Source organism: Chiloscyllium plagiosum, unplaced genomic scaffold (assembly GCF_037043375.1).
Source record: "Chiloscyllium plagiosum isolate Xiang-an unplaced genomic scaffold, Cpla_swu_hap1 HiC_scaffold_3, whole genome shotgun sequence".
In the NCBI taxonomy this organism is placed as follows: domain Eukaryota; kingdom Metazoa; phylum Chordata; class Chondrichthyes; order Orectolobiformes; family Hemiscylliidae; genus Chiloscyllium; species Chiloscyllium plagiosum.
In genome coordinates this window covers 11,960,306-11,984,885 of record NW_028270141.1, presented here as the reverse complement: position 1 = coordinate 11,984,885, position 24,580 = coordinate 11,960,306, and the positions used below count along the sequence as shown (strand labels likewise).

The following is a 24,580-nucleotide window of genomic DNA, read 5'->3' as shown; positions in this document are numbered from 1 at the left end:
CCTGTCGTGGTTTTTAAATCATAAACGTGACTCGTAGGGGGAGAAAATTGGAAAATCATTTGGAATGAGAATTCTAAGGGCTGATCCTTACTGATCCACAGCTGGATCCTGAGGGTGGGGAGGAGATGGACTGGGGAATGGAGAGGTTGAGCTGGGCTGGTAACAGCTGCAATCCTCTCGCAGAGCCGGGAGTAGCACTAGTTACTATTTATTGTAAACACGAAAAAAAACCTTTTCCTGTGTCTTATTGTGTTACACCGCTGCTGATAGGGAAAGTAAAGGGCACATGCTCCTCCTGGTGTTTGACTAATATAAATACACTATGGACCAAAATACTGACATGAAGTCATCAGTGGCCAGACCAGATAAAATCCAACTATCTAGTACAAAATCAGATATCTGGCCACCTTCATATCTATCCAAAAGTTACTTCATGACCACCAATTTAGTGTCCATTATTCAGACATAATCTCTCCACCATGTGCAATCAGTTTTTAGTGATTAGTTTTTAAAACTTCATTCATGGGATGAGGGAATCGCCAGCTAGGCCAGTATTTATTGCCTATCCGTAATTGTCCAGAGGGTAATTAAGAGTCAACCACATTGCTGTGGGTCTGGAGTCACATGTAGGCCAGACCAGATAAGATGGCAGTTTCCTTCCCTCAAAAGGACATTAGTGAACCAGACGGTCTTTCCAACAATTGGTAATGGTTTCACAATCGTCATTAGACTCCTAATTCCAGATATTTATTGAATTCAAATTTCACCATCTGCCATGGGAGGATTCAAACCTGGCTCCCCCGAATATTATCGAGGCCTCTGAATTAATAGTCTAGCGACAATACAACCAGGCCATTGCCTCTCCATTGGTTTGAATTCTCTGTATAACAGGGGAACCAGCTAGGATTCAATTTATCCAAACATTTCATCCTTTTCAACAATTCAACCATACTTCCTCAGCCTTCTCTTTTCAAGAGATTAACAAAAAAAAGAGCCAAGGAAGTCAAATTTTCTTCAGACTGGGAATTTTGATAACAGCGAAGCAGGCGGGGATCCTACATTGTGACAGAATGGGAGTCTGAGAGTCAGAGAGCAGAAAATGCGGAGCAGGAACCCAAGAGCAATCAAATGGCTTAAGATACAGAAATGGTATGGAAACTGGAGTTTTAATTAAAAAGGCACAAATATTCAAGTACGTGCTGCAAAGAATACAGTAGTTATTTGCACAAGAGATCGATGGAGACTAGCTCTGTCTGGAAAAATAGCAGGTTCAGCCTGGTCATTCTGTATATGGATATATATGGTAATCATTTCCAGTGGAAAAGGTAGTCATGTTGGATGTGATTAAGCATAAACACAATTCAATCTTTACGGAATCATTGTAGACATGCAAATCTATGTTTCTGAAGGCAGCTCATACACAATATAAAAACGTCCCAGAGTTTTGTGACTTATGAGTCAAACAGACTTCCGATCGGATGTTTCCCATTAATGCGTGTTTTTGCAATCATGCTAATTACAGCAACGGCCAGAGCTATCACACCAGCAGTGCCTCCAATCATTATCCCAAAGAGAGAACCATGAATTTGCATTCTTTCACAGCGCTCACCAAAATATAAGCGTGTTTGAGTCGAGCCACACCTGAAATAAAATAGTAAGAAATATTACTCTCCTTTATCAAAGCTCAAACCATTTTGAGCTGTATCAAGTAAGTCTGAGAACATGGATTCAGATCATACCCAGCACAATGAAGTTCAGTGCTCATAGAGTGATAGGATGATTTAAAACAAAAGGAGGTCACTTTTGTGACATATTATCTCTCCATTTAGTAGCAGAATTTCATCCTGTGGCCTCACTCCGAACAAGCATTTTTTTGAGGTGGTGATAATTTTTTTTTGTTTGCATTGGGTTTTCCTGGTCTGAATCCCATTTGAAGTTGACAATGAAGGTGGAAAGCATTTTAAGACAAACCTCTCCTTTGTGCTCGGTCTGGAAGTGAATACCTGAGCACAGGTCCAAAGATAACTGGGGTTGGGGAAGTCACATGCCTCGGGGGGAATTTAATGCTCTCCCCTGAGGTGGGCTCAGTGGCAAGGGGCATTTCATCAGGGAGGAGGATAGCAGTTAGAAACTCTGCTGCCTTCTTGCCTTTTCCCCAATTACACCAGAGTGGGAAGGTTCTTGTCTGGACTTCATGCCCCAATGCCAACATGGGTCTGTAGTTGATGTTTAATGTTGATGCAGCTCATGCCCACTTAAGCACCTTATTGTGGTATGAACCTGACAGCAGGCAAAGATCTCCCCAAGCTGGAAGTCTGGAAAGTGCATGGCATTGGTGCTTGTGAGCTTGCGGATGTGGTGGAGGTGGAAGAGGTGACCCTCATTTAAAGGTGCTCATTGGCTAACCACGAGACTTGTCATCGCCCACCAAGAGCAAGCCTACTGCCATTGCTGCAGATCCATCCCCCATTACCCCCAATGTGCCATCTCTTGGGCCTCCATTAGGTGCAATGCCAGCTCCTTCTGGAATTCACCACTACTCAGAGCCTTGATCCTAGGGAAGGTTCTCCGCTGACCAATTACATGCTTGAGGAGCCCCCCCAAAAGAAAGGGCAACTCAACGACTCTTCAGCTGGCAGAAAGTTCCCGTCACTTCCATTAAATACCTTCTCATGGAATTGCCCACGTTTATGCCATGTGCAATCTCACAGACAATTATTTAATGTGAATAAAACATGAAAATCTGCACCATCTGAAGCTATTGCCAATTCGAAAACCTGTACAAGTGCCAGGTAGTACTGGATCATGAATCAGACAAGTTTAAATCCGGACATCTACCTTTAAAATTAGCTTCAAAACAGTGAGGTTTTGAATGGCAAATGACAAAGTATTTTATAACATCATAAATGTAACTCAATAACTGGAGTGAGATAGCAGCCAATTCCCTTCCTCAGAATGTCTTCACCCGAGATCAGGAACCTTCACCTACCTGCAACTTGCTTTCCCTTTTGTCATAATGCACACTCCACCATTTAGACAATATTCAGGGTGACACAAATCTTGCAGGGGGTTCTGAGGCTCTTGGACATATTCAGCATAATCCACTGCCCGCCGATGCCTTTCAGGGGAACTTGGAGGATGAATTGGAACTTCGGAATTAATGAGTGAAGTCAGATCTTTAAAAAGAAAGCACTGAAGTTCAGTAAGTGGAACACACAGTTGATAATCGTTCTCTTTTTATATTGTACTCTACTCTCCTGAGTTGTTCTCAACTTTTATTCAACAGACACCATCCACTATCCTATTGCACCCTCCAGTGGTGTAAATCTTCAGAAAGGAGCCTGAATAGTGAAAGTCAAAAAGTTGTGTGCCAATAATGTGCATTATTTTATCCTGTTATTTTATCCATTAACATCCTGGAAGTTAAGAATATTATTAAATTGGAAAGGGTGCAGAAAGAGTTTACTACAATGTTGCTGGGACTAGAGGGTTTGAGTTATAAGGAGACACTGGATAGACTGGGACTTTTTTCACCAGATCATAAGAGATCGAGGGGTAACCTTAGAGGTTTATAAAGTCATGAGAGTATAGATATCGTGGATAACAAAGATCTTTTTCCTCGAGTAGAGGAGTTCAAAACTAGTGGGCATAATTTTAAGGTGAGAGGAGTAAGATTTAAAAGGGACCTGAGGTGCAACCTTTTATCACACAGGTGGCACGTCTGTAGAAGAACTGCCAGGGGTAGATGCAGGTACAGATACAACATTTAAAAGATATTTGGATAGCTACATGAATTGGAAAGCTTTTGAGGAATATGGGCCAAATGCAGGCAAATGGGACTAGTTTAGCTTGGGAAGCGTGGTTGGCATGGATGAGTGGGACCGAAGGGTCTGTTTCTCTGTTGTAGGACTCTATCTCTGATTCTGTATAAATGTCGTACTGCAAAAGCAGTTCAAAACTGTTAACTCTGCGATGAGTAACTCAGCTTATTGAACTCACCTGTGGACTAAACAGGAATGTGGTGGTGGCAGGGGACAATATAGTGCGAGTGACTGACATTGATTTCTGCAGTATAGAGCAAGTCTAGACAGCTGTGTTATCTGCCCAGCACTACAGATTGGAATTTCTGCTCTGGGCTGGAAAAGGACTTGGAATGAGAGGGGTAGATCCAGTGGTTGTGATCCATGTCAATACCAACAAACTACCGAGGAGTTTTGTTTAGGCACCATGAGAAGTTTGGTGCTAAGTTGTAAAGCAGAACCTCAAAGGTTAATAATATCTGGATTATTACCTTAGTCACATACAAATTGGCAAAGGGTAAGTAAAATTAGAGAAATTAATGCACCTTCTGGTGTAAGAGAAGTGCATTTCATTTTGAGGGACACTGGTACGAGAGAATATGGACTGTGTGTACCCAAACTGTGCTGAGACCGTTGTTCTAGCAAGCCAGATATCAATGAAGCGAAGAGGGATTTAAACTAAACAATGTAGATGGAAGGATCTTGGGAAAGTGCAACAAATCAGGTGCAACTCTACCAAGGGATGGAGTTGAGGCAGCAGAACAAAATAGTAATGTGGGGGATGAAAGTCAGAGAATGGCAGGAGGGGTCAGAGAGAAAAGAACCTAAGGACACCCCAAAGGTCAAGACAAAAGGCTCTGTATCTGAACGTGTGGCATCCACAACACGGTGAATTAATTGATAGCACACACCGAAGTAAATAATTATGATCTGACATATATTACAGACACAGGTTGGCAACGATTGTGTCTTGGATATTGAGGGGTATCTGACATGCAAAAAAAAAATGAAGCAGTAAAGATTGAGGGATAGCACTGGTAATCAAAGATGGCATTGGTATAAAATGAAGATCTCAATTCAGGAGATCAGGATGTCGAATTAGTTTTGATGAAGGTAAGAAATACTAGAGAAGAAGTCAGTAGTGAAAATGATTCCTGAAGAAGGGCATGTGCCCGAAACGTCGAATCTTCTGTTCCCTAGATGCTGCCTGACCTGCTGTGCTGTTCCAGCAATAAAGTTTCAGCTTTGATCTCCAGCGTCTGCAGACCTCACTTTCTCCTCAGTGAAAATGATAGCAATAGTAACCACAACACAGGAAAAAATCTACAAGAAGAAATATTGTGTACTTTGAATAATGGGAAGGCAATGATCAGGCGCTATCTTAATCTACAGATAAACTGGAAAATCAGAATGACAATAGAAGCCTGGATGAAGGATTCACAGAATGATGTTGAGATAGTTTCGTGGAACAGCACTTTCTGGAACCATCCAGAAGGCAAATTAAACTAGGCTTGATATTGTCTAGTGAGATAGAATTAAGTAGTGACTTCAGAGTAATTGGACACTTAGACAGCAGTAACCACAAATGACTAAAATTTACATGCAGTTTGAAATTGAGGAGTTTGGTCTAAGGCTAATATTTTAAACTTAAATAAGGGCAACCATGCAGTCATGAAAGTTCAGGCTAAATTAAATGAACAATGATGCTAAGCTAGAAATTAAATCATTAGAGAAGCAAAGATAAACATTTTAGCAGATATTTCAGGATCAGAATCAGTATATTCCTTCAGTTAAGGAAACTTACAATGGGAAGATCCACTTTTTAACTAAAGGAGTTAAGGGAAGATTCAAGTTTAAGCAAAAAGCATGTAATAGTGTAAAGAAGCATGCAGGGCAGAAGATTATAAAATGTAAAGAACAACAGAGAATGACTAAAGTGTGAATCAGGAGAAGTAAATTAGAACTTCAGAGAAAGCTTGCTAGAAATGTAAAAACAAATGCCAAAAGATTTTACAGATATTTTAAATTGGAAACCTTAATTAAATTGAGCATTGATCAAATAGAATGTGAGAATGAGGAGTTAATAGCAGATGACAAGAAAAACATGGATAAAAGGAATAAATATTTTACTACTGCCTTCACTAACAAGAGTTTTAAAAAATCCAGCAATAGCTACACATCAGAAGTGGAAAGAAGAGAAGAATTTGATGAAATAATAATGAGTAGGGGAGCAGTACTGAGCAAACATACAGAGCTGCAGACCGACAACACCCAGGTCATCCTAATCTCTTATAAGAAATGGCTAATAAGATGGAAAATGTATTGATATTAATTTTCCAAAATCCTTTAAATTCTGGAAAGGGTCCGTCATACTGGAACACAACAATAATAACCTCATTATTCTAAAACTAAAGTAGGCAGGCAACAGGAAACTATAGGTCAGTTATCTTTACATCTGTCATGGGGAAAATGTTAGAATTAATTAAGGAGCTTAAAGTGGGCACTTGGAATGTTCAAAGTAACGGGCAAGAGTCATCATGGATTTGTGAAAGGAATATATTATTTAAACTACTAAATGGATTTTCTTTCAAGGAGTAACATGCACTATGGATGAAGGGGGTACATGGTAATGTTCTGTACTTGGATTTTCTGAAGGAATTTCACAAGGTGCCACATAAAAGATTATTGCACAAAGTAGAAGCACATGGTAGAGCAGGTAACTTACTGGCCTGGATACAAGAATGAGCAGCTGTAGGAAACAGAGTATGCATGAAGAGTCCTTTTTCTGATGGCAGGAGTATGATCCCACAGATGCTGTGCTGGGGGCCTTAGATTTTCACTATATAATATATTCTGGTTTCCCTGCTCTCGGAAAGATGTTGCAAAACTTGAAAGGGTTCAGAAAAGATTTATAAGGATGGTGCTAGGGTTGGAGGGTTTGAGCTATAGGGAGAGGTTAAAGAGAGTAGGTCTAATTTCTCAGGAATGTTGAAGGCTAATGGGTGACCTTATTGTGGTTTATAAAATCATGGGGGGCATGGATAGGATAAATAAGACATTTTCCCAGGTTGGGAGAGTCCAGAACTAGAGGGCATAGGCTTAGGGTGAGAGGGGAAAAATTTAAAAGGGACCTAAGGGACATTGTTTTCAGGCAGAGGGTGGTGTGTGTATGGAATGAGCTGCCAGAGGAAGTGGTGGAGGCTGATACAATTACAACATTTAAAAGGCATCTGGATGGATATATGAATGTGAAGGGTTTAGAGGGATATGGGCTAAGTGCTGGCACATGGGACTAGATTTGGTTAGGATATTTGTTTGGCATGGCATGTTTGACTGAAGGGTCTGTTTCCGTTCTCTTCATCTCTATAAATGTAGCAAAGTGAGAAATTGTTCACGTTGACAGGAAGAATGAAAAAGCAGAATGTTAAGGGAACAAATGTAGAATTCGAGGAAAGATCTAGGTGTTGCAATGTCTAAGTTTTATGACAATGTCAGTTTACAGATATAGGTTCACTCTCACCACCACTGACGTTCAGTAGCAGCAGTGTGAACTATATACAAGATGCACTGCAGAAATTCATCAAAGATCCTTAGACAGCACCTTCCTAACCCATGACCACTTCCAACTAGAAGGACAAGAGCTACAGATGTATGAGAACACCATCAACTGCACATTCCCTTCCAAGCCACTCAACATCTGACTTGGAAATATATCGCCATTCTGTCAGTGTCACTGGGTTAAAATCTTTTAGCTTTGCTCATTACATTCTCTGTCACCCTCTCTCCCCTTCCTCCATCCCAGTGGAGCTGTTCTTTCTGGTTTGGCACGACCCTTTCTCTCTCACTACTCTAAAGCTTCCCGGCAACTCTCCCTCCACACCCCCACCCCCAATATAGCACAAATGCTGTCCCCTCCACACTTCAACTCTGACGAAGAGTCATCCAGACTCAAAACATTAGCTTGCTATCTCTCCATGAATGTTACCTGACCCACTGAGATCTCCAGCATTTATTGTTTTCAATGTTTCATCTTGTGGGTGACCCTAGAACTAGGGAGCACCATTTAAAAAATGAGAGATTGCACTTTTTGAACAGAGATGAAGAGAGCGTTGCAACAGAAGTTGCAAGACTGAAATTTGGCCTCTCAGGGTAGTAGAGGTGGGATTATTGAATACTTTTGAGGCCCTGCCCCTGCTCCCAATTTGAATGTTTGTACGCACTTACTGAACTCCTTGTGACTCTGCATTTAGGCCATTGGACTAGATCCTTAGCGGTTATTTGGACACTACGTGTTCCCATAGCCTTTGACCACATCCCGTGAAGACCTCCTTTCTCCCATGAATATATAAGGCTATTCTTCCTTCCACATTCTGCACTATTCTCTGCAATGCAGCATCTGAAACATGTGGAGCCTCTTCTGTCCCATCTCACAGTTTCTGAGAATAGATTCACTTCCTATATAATTCTCAGCTCTTCCTCTAACCTCTATATGCTCTGTGTTAAGAGCTACACAAGAAGTTTAACTGGTGAGCAAGAAATTACAGCTCTGTAACCCCAGTTATGTGCGCAACTAATGAACTATCTGATGATTGCTGGTTGAACACAGAAATCATTAAATACACAAAGTGCAAAGTTGCCATGCTGTGCCAACTTTTAACAGTTATTCAATTTAAACCCTACAATTCCTCTCTTATCTCCCAGATTTCCTCCCTATCTCTCCTGAAAATGCTGACTTTTTGGTGGAATGTATCTCCATGGGCAATGATTCAGTGCCCTCACTGATGGCTGTTATACATTTTAGAATTCCATAGTTAAAGATTATGTGGACTTTGTGAGTAATCAAGTTAATAAATTAACAGATTGGACATTTTATAGTTACTCTGTAGTTAACCAATTCTTTTTTGCGCAACATAGATTTTATCCTCAGCAAAACATCTCTAAGCCAATACTTATCAGTGAGAAGACAGTATGGAGTAAATTACTTTAAAGAGAATTTAAGAAGCTTCTACATCAAAGCAAGGAACAATACTAAGAATCATACAACCTCAGAATGTTACTGTACAGAAGGAGGCTATTCGACCCATCATGTCTGTACTGGCTTCCAAAATAGTTACCCAGCCAGTCCCATTCGCCAGCCCTGTCTCCACAGCCCTCGAACTTCATCACTTTCAAATGTATATCCAGCTCACTTTTGAATCCTCCTATGGAATCTGTCTCCACCACTCTCCAAGGCACTGCATTGCAAATCCTAACAACTCTCTGAGCAAAGAAGCTTCTCATCTCTTGCTGACAACCTTGGAATTGTGATCCCTAGTTACTGACATACTAACTAGAGAAAACAAAATATCCTTCCTTAACCTGTCAAAATTGTTCATTATTTTGAATACCTCAAGATCACCTTTTAATCTTCTCTGCTCCAATGATTAGTATCCATAGATTATAGTCATAGTCATAGAGCCATACAGCATGGAAACAGACCCTTTGATCCAACCAGTCCACACCGACCATGTTTCCGAACTAAACTAGTCCCACCTGCCTGCATATGGCCCATAGCCCTCCAAACCTTTCCTATTCGTGAATTTATTCAAATGTCTTTTAAACACTGTAACTGGACCTGCACCAACCACTTTCTCTGGCAGTTCATTCCATACACATATCACTCTGTGTAGAAAAAAGTTGCCCCTCATGTCCTTTTTTAAATCTTTCTCCCCTCACCTTAAAAATATGCCCCCGGTTTTAAACTCCCCCACCCTAGGGAAAAGATCTTTGTCATTCACCTTATCTACACCCCTTAGGATTTTATAAACCTTAACTTCCTATGCTCGAGTGAAAGAAGTTCCAGCCTATCCAACCCTCCATTCCTGGAAACATCCTGGTAAATCCTTTCTGAACTTTCTCCAGTTTAATAATATCTTTCCTATAACAGGGTACACGGTTCTCCAGAAGAGGCCTCACCAACATCCTGTACAACCTCAACATGGCGTCCCAACCCCTATACTCAATGAAGGCAAGCATGCTAAATGTCTTCTTAACCATCCTATATACATGTGACGCAAATTTCAAAGAATTATGTACCTGATCCCCCTAGGTCTCTCTGTTTAAGTCCTGCCCTTGTTTGTTTTACCAAAATGCAAAACCTCACATTTATGCAAATCAAGCTGTCTCTCTTCCAACCTAGTTTATGGCACCAGGTGCTCCCGATGTGGCCTTCTTAAATCAGGGAGACCAGACGTAAACTCAGGGCACGTTTTGCTGAGCATCTCAGCCGGGCCCATGGGAGCCATCCTGACCTCCCAGTCACCGCCCATTTTAATTCCGCTTCCCACTCCCTTTCTGACATGACCATCCTCAGCCTCCTCCATTGCCACAGCGAACCAGACCACAAATTGGAGAAACAACACCTCATCTTCCTCTTGGGCAGCCTTCAGCCCAGAGGACTCAAGATCACCTCTTAATCTTCTCTGCGCCAATGATTAGCATCCATAGAATATAGTCATAGTCATGGAGTCATACAGAATGCAGTTCTCCAATTTCGAATAACCTCCCTTCCTATACCCCGACCCCTTTTCCAGCACCTCCCTCTCCCTTCCATTCCTCTGACTCACCTTTCCTTCCAGCTACCAACCGGGTAGCTTCCCATCAACTAACCAGGTCCTATCCTCTACCTGTGCTCACCTATCCCTACCTCATCACCTCGCCCCTCTCCCCAACCTATACTCTTTATCTGCACGTCCCCATACCCTCACCCACAGTCCTGAAGAAGGGTTACACCCGAAACGCTGACCTCCACCTCCTGATGCTGCCTGCCTTGCTGCATCTTTCCAGCCTCCTGCTGGTAAAAAAAAATGAGCAGACGCAATGATGTGCAAATTATTTTTTATCAACAGATGCCGATCGGCAGGAGAGAGAAAAGGAAAATAGACTTGTGAATACTCAGTCTTCCCTCTCTTAGACTCAGGGACCAGTGCTGGTGAAAAAGCAACTTGGAAAATTACCATTCACCAAGAGATCAAGGTTATTTTCAAACTTCACTACACCTGGGGAAATAGTGCAACAACTGGGACTCAAGAACTCAAAAATAAATGTTAACCCACAGCTGCCTTTATCGTCCTGTCTGTAGACACCTTTTCAGCTCCCTTCTTTTTAAAACGTTATTATCTGTATTTCTGTATGTGCTTCATGTGATATTTTATTAGCTTTGCCAGCTAATAAATTCTATTCTCTTCCGCTCAAAAGAAAATTCTTAGAATTTGCTCTTTCTTTTTGTGATTTGGTTAACTAAGTTTAATTGAAGTGAAATAGCTATGTAACAAAAAAAAGTGATAAATGTTACTGATGATCAACTCAGGAAGGATGGTTAAGAAATGGTAAGCCAATCGAACTGACAATGCTAGACTCTAAACAGAGTAGTATCAGATTACAAGATGATCAGAGGATTAAATAAGGTGGACAATGAGAGCCTTTTTCCTTGAATGGTAATGGCTAGCACAAGGGGACATAGCTTTAAATTGAGGGGTGATAGATGTAGGACAGATTTCAGTTGTAGATTCTTTACTCAGAGAGTAATAGGGGCATGGAATGCCTTGCCTGCAACAGTAGTAGACTCGTCAACTTTAAGGGCATTTAAATAGTCATTGGATAAACATATGGATGAAAATAGATGGGCTTCAGGTCGGTTTCACTAATCAGTGCCAAATTGAGGGCCGAAGGACCTGTGCTGCGCTGTAATGTTCTATGTTCCATCTACAGTATAACAATCCCTTAAAGCAATTCATAAATGTTTGATTCAACAGCACATTAAATCACAATATGTGGAACAAATTGAAGTGTCTGTGGTGTTCTCTTCCTAATATTACACAAATCACCCTTTGCTTAAAAGCATTTATTATTTTCTTTCATATATGTCGATATTTCAAGAGCTTTATATCAAAACAGCTGTCACTGTTAATACTGAAGAAAATACAAGCAGAAGTATAAAACATGCTGGAATATTGTGTACAGCTGTGGGCACCACAGTGTCGGAAAGATGTGAATGAATTGGAAAGTGTGCTGAATTACAAGAATGGTTACAGAGTTAAGAAACTTCAGTTATGAAGACAGATTGAAGAGTTTGGGACTGTTCTCTTTGGATTGAAGAAGGCTAAGAGGAGATTTGATAGTGATTTTTTAAATCAAGTGATGACTGGATAGAGAAAATAGGGAGAAGCTGTTCCCATTTATGGAAGGAACCAAAACAAGAGGGTGTAGATTTAAAGTCATGTGTGAAAAAAGCAAGGGTGAAATGAGGAAAGAGCTTTGTCACGCAGCAAGCAGCTAAGGAGTGGAATGTGCTGTCTGGAAATGTTATGGAGGCAGGTTCAATGGAGGGAATTCAAGGGTCATGCAAGGGTATGGGGGGAAAATAGGATATTGGCACTAGATAATGATACTCAAATGAAGATGGGCTAAATGGCTGTAACAATACTGTGATCTTGTTATCTTTCTCTTGAACAGATCATGAAATCTGGAGAAAGATTCATAAGCAAAAGAAAATAAAAGTTTCTTTACCGTTAAACTCAACAAAAATAATGAGGTCGTCATTTTTTAAGAAGTTTCGACGCTGAAGCTGCTTGTGTGATATGAAAGCTGACCAACCCCAGGTAATGCTCCGGTAGCAATCACAAATAGAATCATAGGTTCCAGTGAGCGTAGGCCTGTCCCAGAAGAAGGTGTCATTTCTGTCTGTAATTAAAGTCATACAGATGCAAATTATTTCCAAACTACTTTAAATATCATAAATGACTGCAAGGCCCTGAGTATAGAAGTCTAATATGAAAATAGCAAATGTCAGATAATCCATGGTGTGATAGTTTTTAACTTGAGGTATTCACTGGATTTTCTGCAATTCAAACAAGTCAAAAATAATAGGGCAACACAGTGGCTCAGTGGTTAGCACTGCTGCCTCACAGCACTAGGGTCCCAGGTTTGATTCCAGCCTTGGGCGACTGTCTGTGTGGAGTTTGCACATTCTCCCCATGTCTGTGTGGGTTTCCTCCCACAATCCAAAGATGTGCAGGTCAGGTGAATTGACCATGCTAAATTGCCCATAGTGTTAGGTGCATTAGTCAGAGGGGAGTGGGTTACACTTCAGAGGGTTGGTGTGAACTGGTTGAGCTAAAGGGCCTGTTTCTACACTGTAGAGAATCTAATCTAAAAGTAAAGCATTAGATTGAGAAATAACTGGAATCTTACACTATTATTGCTTAAACAATGACAAAGAACACATAGTGACAGGCAGATTCACATATGATTTTGGTGATCTTTTCTTCACAACCCATCAAAAACTGTGGATGTAATTAGTAACATTTTTCTTGTAATGAAAAGGGTAGCAGAGAATATCATGCAGATAACATTTTATTCAATTCAGCATCATCCACAGGGTGCAACAACATATTATTAAAATGTCACTAAAAGTATATTATTACCTCATCAACAAAATAATCAGTTTTCCTCAGCAAATTACATAAGGTTTGTTGATCAATGTGAAACACGTGTTATTTTTCTACATCAAATAGCTAATAAACATTTGGAAGATTTCTCTGGGACCATATGTTCATAAGAATTTTGGGGGACAGGAAAAGATCATTAAATCCATGGGTCAGCTGATCAACATGGGACCAACCATCAGATATTTCTGATAATCAAATGGCCAACAATTGAATGATATTCAAGTTCACACTGCTTTTGAAGAGTCATTGAGCACAGACATATATAGCACAGAAACAGTCTAACTCATCCATGCTGACCACATATCCTAAATTAATCTAGTCACGTTTGCCAGCATTTGGCCCACATCTCTCTAAACCCTTCCCATTCATGTACCCATCCAGATTCCTTTCAAGTATTGCAATTGTACCAGCCTCCACCAGCTTCCTCTGGCAGCTCATTCCAAACAAGCACCACCCTCTACAAGAAAAGTCCTGGATGAAAAGTTGCAGTTGGCTCAGCAGGTATTTCTGAACATTTGTGACTGGTGCACAGCCTTTCACCAAGGCACTGCAACCTTGAAACATCAAGCCTTAAAAGGTCTGATATTCCAATGCTGACTGTTGTTAAACAATATGCAAAAGCAAGCATTTTCTTGCTTCATGAATTATGTGATGAGCCTGACCTCATGCAAGGGACTAGTTTAACTGTTAACATTCCCCAACAACCTGTCAGTATCCTGTGGGTGTCATCTGGTCCACATGAGAGTGTGTTTTAGCAAGTGAAGTCATGGTTCAAATGACACCAATAAGAGCTTAAGCTTCTTTCACAGTCATGTAATTCCTCTTACAGAGGAATGCTCCAATAATGCCATTCTAGACACTGACATATGCGTAAAATTCTCCAAAGAATTAAATGATAACCATTAGCACAATCAGGAATGCTAGAAGCAGAAAAATGGTGTGGTGCTATGCCTCCTCACCATATTTTTGTGATTTTGCTGAAGCCATTTTAATGCTGTTCTGACCTGTAAGTCCAATGAAAGAAGTTCAACCACAGAGTTCCGCAAAAGATGAGAACTTACCAGGGATGCAAAGACACATTCAAAAGTTTTAGAGAGGAAAGGGAGCTTGGAAATGCAGCAACATTTTGAAAGTGGAGAGTAATCAAAAGTGTTCCGTAGAGGAGGTGGATGATAATATTAGATTTGAACAAGGGAAGTACAACACCTGAAGAGAGTGTAAGAGCAATTTATAGAAGTTGCTGGAATCTGTACTGAAAACAAAAAATGTTGGAAATTACAGTGGCTCAAGCAGCATCCAGTGGAGAGAGAGCAAGCTAACATTTCGACTCGAGATGACTTCATCAGAGCTGACGCAAAGTGTGGTGGGGGCAGCATTTATGTTATGGGGGGGTGGAATACGGAGGGAGAAAGGGTATGATAATACAGATTAAGTGATTGGAATGTGAGAATGGCAGAGCAATGTCGAGTCTAACTGCCAAACTGGAAAGAAAAGACAGTCCCGCTGGAGATGGGGGAGCGGAGAGAGGCCTGAAGAAGGGCTCATGCCCAGAACGTCGATTCTCCTGCTCCTTGGATGCTGCCTGATCTGCTGCGCTTTTCCAGCAACACATTTTCAGCTCTGATCTCCAGCATCTGCAGTCCTCACTTTCTCCCTGAGCGGAGAGAGGACATGGTGAGAGAGAATGCAACAAGTAAAGCTAAAAAAAGGGAAGAAATGGGAGTAAGTTCACCATCTGAAGGCGTTGAACTCAATATTGAAGAGAGTGACTTGATAAGTACCACATCATTTAACAGGCTGTCCAGGAATGGAGGTTAGATGATCAACAGCTTGCTTTTAATTGGTTTGTGGGATCAGGAGGTCGTTGCATGGATAGATGAGTTCCAAGTGGGCATTAGGAGACTGGGGAAGTAAACTAGAGAAGGATCCAAGCTCAGGACCATAGCAAGAAGCTATGTGGCTTTCTGTGATTCTCCCTTCTCAAAACAAAACTGTTTAATGTTTCACAATCGGTTTAACGCATTTAACACAAAATATATTGGATCGTTGGGGCTTATGCCCGAAATGTCGACTCTCCTGCTCCTCGGATGTTGCCTGACCTGCGGTGCTTTTTCATCTCTACACATTTCGAACTCTAGAAATGGATCACGTTAATTGAGAAGAAAAGCTTATTCAGCCCAAGAAGCCTAATGTCCGAACCTTGCAGCATTGTACTGGAGTTTCTTTGGAGATACGTAATTGCATTTTCTCACCTGTTATTACTTGGCTTCCGTTTGTGGTGAAGCTTCTACTGGATGACATTCTAAGTTTTACATCAGGATCTTGGTCCATGACTGTGACCATGGCTTGCCTGTTCCCAGCTGGCCACTCGAGGATGCCATCATTTTCACCACTGCACAGTTGGAAAAACAACCCCATGTAGTTTTCATAACGTGAGTGAGGATGTAAAATGAGGCCATAGCCGTAACCCTCTGTGTTGTAAAACCGTGGGCTTTTTAAAGTATCATTAACTCCCGTGTTTTGAAGAATGGCAGAGAAGTTCTTTATGTGCCAGACAGCTTGAGGGCAACGGGTCTCAGTAAGAGTGATGTCATCCAGGAAAATACCACCTGCAGAATTGGTGGTATCACCAATTATACCTTGAAAGAGATATCGGAACTTGACCTTTGCATGAAGAGTCACATGGGCAATGTTCCAGGCATGGCTGCCATCAGCTAAAGAAAAGCAAACAGTGTGGTTTAGTGAAAAAAGTTTAGATATTTGCCATAAATACAACATATTTCTCTTTACACCCTGATAGTCCGAATTACAGATTAGAAGTTTAGTAATACTGATTCCATGGACTTCTAAGCGATTTGTAGTTTTGCGTGAGGAAAATATTCATAGAAGACATTATATGTATGCATTTGAATATGGTAAATAAATTTGTAATTTGAAGGCTCTCCGACTCTTGAACATAGAGTCATACAGCATGGAAACAGACCCTCAAGTCCAAATAATCCACACCGATCGTATTTCCAAACTAAACTAGTCCTACTTGCCTGCATTTAGACCATATCCGTCCAAACATTTCCTATTCATGTACTTATCCAAATGTCTTTTAAATGTTGTAACTGTACCCAAATTCACCATTTCCTCAAGCAGTTCATTCCACACACAAGCCACTCTTTGTGTAAAAATGTTGCCCCTCATGTCCATTTTAAAACTTTCTCCTCTCACTTAAAAATATGCCCCATAGTTGTAAACTCGTCCAGCCTACAGAAAAGACCTTACTATTCACCTTAACTATGAACAACAAAATATAAAAGTAGTGGATGAGATCTGGGAGAAAACGCCTGGCGAGTCTTAGCTCCTATAGAGTCAAAGAGATGTACAGGACAGAAACAGACACTTTGGTGCAACTCATCCATGCCCACCAGATATCCTAACTAAATCTAGTCGCATTTCCCAGCACTTGGCCCATATCCCACTAAATCCTTCCTATTCATCCACTCATCTAGATCCCTTTCAAATGTTGTAATTGTACCAGTCTCCACCACTTCCTCTGGCAGCTTATTCCATGCATGCACCACCCTCTGTGTGAAAACGTTGCCCCTTAGGTTCCGTCTAAATTTTTCCCATTTCACCTTAAAGATATGCCCTCTAGTTCTGGACTCCCCACCCCAGGGAAAAGACCTTGTCTATTTACCTTATCCATGCCCCTCATGATTTTATAAACCTCTGTCGGGTCACCCCTCAGCCTCCCAACACTCCAGAGAAAGGAGCCCTAGCCTGTTCAGCCTCTCCCTATAGCTCAAATCCTCCAACACTAGCAACATCCCTGCAAATCTTTTCTGAACTCTTTCACGTTTCACAACATCCTTTCAATTGGAGGGAGACCAGAATTGCACACAATATTCCAAAAGTGGCCTTACCAATGTCCTGTGCAGCCGCAACATGACTTCCCAACTCCTTTACTCACTGCTCTGACCAAAAAGCGAAAGCGTAGCAAACGCCTTCTTCGCTATCCTATCTATCTGCAACTCCATTTTCAAAGAATTATGAACCTGCACTCCAAGGTATCTTTGTTCAGCAACATGCCCCAGAATCTTACCATTAATTGTATAAGTCCTGCCCTGATTTGCTTTTCCAAACTGCAGCACCTCATATTTATCTAAATTAAACTCTATCTGCCACTCTTCAGTCCATTGGCCCATCTGATCAAGATCCCATTGTAATCTGAGGTGACCTTAGTCGCCCTCCACTACACCTCCAATTTTGGTGTCACCTGAAAACTTACTAATGATACCTCTTATGTTCACATCCAAATCATTTATATAAATGACACAAAACAGTGGACCCAGCACCGATCCTTATGGCATTCCATTGTCACAGGCCTCCAGTCTGAAAGGCAACTCTTCACCACCACCCTCTGTCTTCTACCTTTGAGCCAGTTCTGTATCTAAATGGTTAGTTCTTCCTGTATTCCATGAGATCTAACCTTGCTAACCAGTCTACCACGAGGAACCTTGTCAATCGTCTTACTGAACTCCTTGAATGTCCACTGCTGTGCCCTCATCAATCCCCTTTGTTACTTCTTCAAACACCTCAATCAAGTTCATGAGATGTGATTTCCCACACATAAAGCCATGATGACTATCCCTAATCAGTCCGTGCCTTTCCAAATACGTGTAAATCTTGTCCCTCAGGATTCCCTTCAACAACTTGCCCATCACCAATGTCAGCTCAGTTATTAGCTTTTATGTTTGCTGACTGTTCAGGGAATGTCATTGGAAAACCAGTGATTGTGTATTTGGATTTTAGCCTTGCATAAATTGCATGCCTGCTTTTAACCTTTTCTTAACCAAACAGTGTGAATTGTATATCTATTTTAACTCGACTGATAAAGTTGGTGGTTAGTTGATACAGATTTGACTCTTATCCTCATTGAGCTGAGCCAATAACTGTTGCTGAGGGTGGTAAACGGGCAACAGAATAAATGAGCAGTCCTGAAATGTTGTCTGGTCCAATGTATTAGCTGGGTGGCTGACCCTATACACAAACTGGCCTGGTTGCAATGTTACAATCAAAGCTGCTGGTGTGCTCCAAAGTGAAACATTGAAATGTAAATGCATTGTGAATGTTCCACAATGAAGTAGGGAGGCTGGCATGTGTTGATTCTGGATTAGTGGTGCTGGAAGAGCACAGCAGTTCAGGCAGCATCCGAGGAGCTTCGAAATTGACGTTTCGGGCAAAAGCCCTTCATCCGGAAGAGCTTTTGCCCGAAACGTCGATTTCGCTGCTCCTTGGATGCTGCCTGAACTGCTGTGCTCTTCCAGCACCACTAATCCAGAATCTGGTTTCCAGCATCTGCAGTCATTGTTTTTACCTGGCATTTGTTGACTCTAGTGTCCATAGCTAGGGGGCGTTTACAGCCACTGCCAATGGAAAGTGTCCTGAGACTGTGGTGTGAGGAGATTTGGTAGAAGTTTGACAAGTTAGAGTGGCTCAATACTCGCTCTGACTTTCAGGTCAGGAATTCATCACATCAAGTTTCTATATAGCGAGTGGTAGAATAGGAATGCGCAGATTAATGAGGTGAGATTAGATAGTAATGAGGGTGATATTGAGTAATAATTCCCAGTCATAGATCTCTCACCACTCACTACTGAGAACTTCCTCTCACTGTCCGGTCCTTTGTTAAAAAAATGAACTCTCAAAATATTCAAAGACTCATACCTTGAAAGGTCTTAATTTTAACTAGTTTTCGAACAGTTCCAGTTCCATCATCTATTTTCATCCATATGACAAGTTTATCCTTCAGACTTCCTGTCATTTTATAGAAGAACTGAAGGCACTGCTCAGTCCTTTTGGGATAAAGGATTCGGGATTCCAGAAGAGCGGTTTGACCAATCTTGCCACTTTGCACGTCAAAGTACATGAAGTATCCAGAATCTAAAACACAAAGGGTTAGTTAGCAACAGAAGAAAACTGAATCATTCTTCAGTAAAATATCTGATTTAGGGCTTTATAGCTAAGAAAACTTAAGTTGTGACAATTGTCATAGATAAGGTTGGGGGGAGGTTAAGTTGGGTTGCAATATCCGGTCAGCATGGATGGGTTGGACTGAAGGTTCTGTTTCTGTGCATCTCTGTGACTCTATGATTCTTCTACGCCAGGCAAAATCACCAAGAAGAAATACCCCAACAGAATTGACACGTTAGCCGACAAAAAAATAATTCCCTGCCTAAAGTCTGAATATTGTGCGAAATATGACTCCAACCTGTGATGATGCTACTCCTTTAACAAGGGAATCTTGTCCTTGATTTTGTTTTCAGGGGGGTCAGAAAAACACAGGTTTCAAGTCAGGGCTTGGATGGGTTTTAGGGCCAGTTTATTTATAGCTAACAGATACTGCCTCTGGAGAAAGGCTTTCAAAAAAAACACTCTTACAATAAAAGGTGAGTGGCCAGTTCTCCCAGCTCAGCTTTTCTCTGGTTTGATTGTTTTCTTGGCAGTGTGGCTAGTCGCTGAAAGCAGTCAGGCAGTTGTGAAGCTGCTGGACCCAAAGAAGCAGGTCCATGCTGATCCTCTCTCTCTCTGACTTCTCTACTGACTTCTCTACTGACTTCTCACCTTCATTCCCCTACGCTCCCGGATTGATGAATTCAACACGCGGCGTGACATCGAACAATTCTTCCGCCGCCTTCGCCTCCGTGCCTACTTCTTTAACCAAGACTCCCGCCCACCCTCTGACGACCCCTTCTCCCGCCTCCAACACACCCCATCCACCTGGACACCCCGTGCTGGCCTCCTACCTGCCCTCGACCTCTGCATAGCCAACTGCCGCCGCGATATTAACCGCCACCTGAACTCCCCCACCCCTCTCACCCACTCCAACCTCTCACCCTCGGAACGCGCAGCCCTCCACTCACTCCGTTGCAACCCCAACCTCACTATCAAACCAGCTGACAAGGGAAGCGCGGTAGTAGTTTGGCGCACCGACCTCTACACCGCTGAGGCCAAACGCCAGCTCGCAGATACCTCCTCCTACTGCCCCCTTGACCATGACCCCACCCCCCCACCACCAAACCATCATCTCCCAGACCGTCCATAACCTCATCACCTCGGGGGATCTCCCATCCACCACCTCCAACCTCATAGTCCCACAACCCCGCACCTCCCGCTTCTACCTCCTGCCCAAAATCCACAAACCTGACTGCCCCGGCCGACCCATTGTCTCCGCCTGCTCCTGCCCCACCGAACTCATCTCCGCGTACCTTGACACCGTCCTGTCCCCCTTAGTCCAAGAACTCCCCACCTACGTTCGGGACACCACCCATGCCCTCCACCTGCTCCATGATTTTCGCTTCCCCGGTCCCCAACGCCTTATTTTCACCATGGACATCCAGTCCCTGTACACCTCCATCCCCCATCACGAAGGACTCAAAGCCCTCTGCTTCTTTCTTTCCCGCCGTACCGACCAGTACCCTTCCACTGACACCCTCCTTCGACTGACTGAACTGGTCCTCACCCTGAACAACTTCTCTTTCCAATCCTCCCACTTCCTCCAAACGAAAGGAGTAGCCATGGGCACCCGCATGGGCCCCAGCTATGCCTGCCTCTTCGTAGGATATGTGGAACAATCCATCTTCCGCAACCACACTGGCCCCACCCCCCACCTTTTCCTCCGCTACATCGATGACTGTATCGACACCGCCTCGTGCTCCCACGAGGAGGTTGAACAGTTCATCCACTTCACCAACACCTTCCACCCCGACCTCAAATTCACCTGGACAGTCTCAGATTCCTCCCTCCCCTTCCTCGACCTTTCTATTTCTATCTCAGGCGACCGAATCAACACGGACATCTACTACAAACCAACCGACTCCCACAGCTACCTGGACTACACCTCCTCCCATCCTGCCCCCTGTAAAAACGCCATCCCATTCTCCCAATTCCTTCGACTCCGCCGCATCTGCTCCCAGGAGGACCAGTTCCAAAAACGCACAACCCAGATGGCCTCCTTCTTCAAGGACTGCAATTTCCCCCCCGACGTGGTCGACGATGCCCTCCACCGCATCTCTTCCACTTCCCGATCCTCCGCCCTTGAACCCCGCCCCTCCAACCGCCACCAGGACAGAACCCCACTGGTCCTCACCTACCACCCCACTAACCTCCATGTACAGCGCATCATCCGCCGTCATTTCCGCCACCTCCAAACGGACCCCACCACCAAGGATATATTTCCCTCCCCTCCCCTATCAGCATTCCGTATAGACCACTCCCTCCGTGACTCCCTCGTCAGATCCACACCCCCCACCAACCCAACCTCCACTCCCGGCACCTTCCCCTGCAACCGCAGGAGGTGCAAGACTTGCGCCCACACCTCCCCCCTCACCTCCAAGGCCCCAAAGGAAACTTCCATATCCGCCACAGATTCACCTGTACCTCCACACATATCATCTATTGCATCCTTTGCACCCGATGTGGCCTCCTCTATATTGGGGAGACAGGCCGCCTACTTGTGGAGCGTTTCAGAGAACACCTCTGGGACACCCGGACCAACCAACCCAACCACCCTGTAGCTCAACATTTCAATTCCACCTCCCACTCCACCAAGGATATGCAGGTCTTTGGACTCCTCCATCGTCAGACCACAGCGAAACGACGGTTGGAGGAAGAACGCCTCATCTTCCGGCTAGGAACCCTCCAACCACAAGGGATGAACTCGGATTTCACCAGTTTCCTCATTTCCCCTCCCCCCAGCCTGTCTCAGTCAAATCCATCAAATTCAGCACCGCCTTCCTAACCTGCAATCTTCTTCCCGACCTCTCCGCCCCCACCCCAGTCTGACCTATCACCCTCACCTTGACCTCTTTCCACCTATCACATTTCCGACGCCCCTCCCCCAAGTCCCTCCTCCCTATCTTTTATCTTAGCCTGCTGGACCAACTTTCCTCATTCCTGAAGAAGGGCTAATGCCCGAAACGTCGATTCTCCTGTTCCCTGGATGCTGCCTGACCTGCTGCGCTTTTCCAGCAACACATTTCCATCTCTGATCTCCAGCATCTGCAGACCTCACTTTCTTTTCTACTGTAAGATGTTGTAAGTTGTGACTTTTAAATAATATGTCAGAGACTTTTTATAAGGGAACCTGTTACCTTGTGTCACTTACCAATGAGTAGAAGCAACAAAGACAATCAATGGAACATCCTTGGCAGGTCTAAAGCCATAGGGATAATCTCAATAACAGATCCTGGGAACAAAAAATACTAAACTATTTTTTTCTTCCGCCCATAACCTATTTTCCCTTTGTCTGTCTCTATGTAAGAGGGAGTTTTTAAGGGGATTAGAGTTTAACTAGTAGCATTATATGCTGACACTTTATAGCTGTTTACTTGTAGCCAGAGTCTAATTACTTGTAATAAATTGTGATTCTTATTCAATACAGAAACCTGATCGATGCTTTCTAGCAATCTGTGTCTGAAAGTCAGGTAAATCTGGGAATTTTGCGCACTGTACCAAACCTTTAACTTTGGAGATGACTTCAGGAATGGTGGGGCTTGATTTCCAGCAAGTTACCCCAGTGAGTTTTAACAAGGCACTTTACAAACAAAGTTTCTTAAAGAAACATATGGCGACCCTGACAGCTCAGGCATCCTAATGCATAAGAGACATGACCAGATAAAATGCTGATATGTTAACACAATGTGCAAGTTTCTTGACATGCTTTTGATTTTCATTACTGAGCAAAGCTTTCTTAATCATTAAACTAAGTAATTCCTCTGCTCATTGCACTCCGATAATAGTCCTTAAAAATGTGGCAGCATTTTAATCGACATCATTACTAAAAAAAATTGACAAAGCTTGATACTAGTACCTTGCCATGTGTACTTTGACAACAAGCTAAGTCAACAATATTTACTTCAATCTTTATCTAGCAATCAAGATATCAGATATCATCCAAGAATGAAGTATCTGTTTGTTTTATCAGCTTGAGGCTCCATGACTGAGGTTTCTTTTCTACTTTGGATCATCATAAGATTTAGCAACAGTCAAATCTGACTTTTGTGACAGCTGATAAGGATATCTTGTAAAATAATAACTGTAATCTAAATCCAGTTCTTATATCAGCTCTTGAAATAAAACACTATGATTGTCAACATGTTTATCTTTAAATCCAAAGGTCTTGAGTTCAACTCCACTTCAGGGCTTGAGCATAAAATCTAGTGTCATGTTTCAGTTTTAATACAGAACAAATTTTTATTTCCAATGGTTTTGTCTTTCAGGTGAAACACTGGATACCCTACGAGCTCTTTGATTGACTTACAATATCTCTTGGCACTGTTCAAAAAACTATCAAGAGTTCTCTGAGTGTTGTGACCAATAGTTAGCCCTCAGATAACAAGGACCAATCCAGATAATCAGATCATTTATCACATTGTTTTGCACGCATTGACTGCTGAAATTGTGAGCAAACCAACGGCAACCACCTTTCAAGTGTAATTGACTGTAAAGCACATCAGAATGTGCTGAGAATGCATAAGGTACTCCATAAATTCAAGGTGTTTCCTGCCCTGGCTAGACCTGAATGCTAGAATTCACATCTAACTAAGATTGAGTGGATTATCTGAGTAAGTGGAAAGATTTCCAACTGTCCATTACATATCGTGAAATTAAAACAATTATTTTGCACATGTAAATGACTTCACGATGGTTGATTGTAGATCCTAATGATAACTGGAAACTACAATCCCAGCAAAGCAGAAGCTCTTTGAAGATTGCTGTAATTGATTGGAATGTTATTGCAGTGGTGACTATTCCAATGCAAGACCAGAAATGATCAGGGCGTCAACTCAGAAACAGGATGTCTGGCCACACACAATCATTAAGGTGCCAGAAAATTAGCAATGTACAATTGAGGAACCAGGTCAATTGCAGGAACCAGCAGGAAATTGCTGACCTCACATTTACCTAATAGTGGCCAACACTCTGGGCTCTGTAATAAATCTTAACCAGAAGTCCTCCACTCCCTGCAAGCCAGCAACATTATTCTGCCTGTCAGGGGGGGATTTAGAACCGTTTCCCTCACTTCTATATTTGGCTCTCTTGAGTAGAAAGCCATCATCCTCCACCCTCCCTCAATTACCTTTGCCCTTCCCTCCATCATCCTTGACACTATCACCCTTGACCTTTCCTTGATTACTACATAAGTTTTCATGAAAGTTAGTTCTTCATACTTTTCAGTCACAAATGTCTATTTATGGGAAAATCATTTCTGACATATGAACTGCACAGTAACCTGAACTT

The 24,580-nt window shown here is 42.5% G+C and overlaps 1 protein-coding gene across 1 annotated transcript in view; it reads right to left on the bottom strand.

Annotated features, from left to right (window-relative positions):
• Positions 1 to 1,147: 1,147 nt before the first annotated feature.
• mep1a.2 (meprin A, alpha (PABA peptide hydrolase), tandem duplicate 2) overlaps positions 1,148 to 24,580 on the bottom strand; it is a 38,247-nt gene continuing 14,814 nt past the window's right edge. The window contains exons 10-14 of the mRNA XM_043677176.2: positions 19,007 to 19,222; positions 15,541 to 16,002; positions 12,348 to 12,521; positions 2,990 to 3,176; positions 1,148 to 1,641 (exon numbers count right to left, since the gene is read on the bottom strand). Of these exons, the coding sequence (XP_043533111.2) occupies positions 1,452 to 1,641; positions 2,990 to 3,176; positions 12,348 to 12,521; positions 15,541 to 16,002; positions 19,007 to 19,222 (1,229 nt within the window). The 3' untranslated portion in view covers positions 1,148 to 1,451. The remainder of the gene's footprint in view (positions 1,642 to 2,989; positions 3,177 to 12,347; positions 12,522 to 15,540; positions 16,003 to 19,006; positions 19,223 to 24,580) is intronic.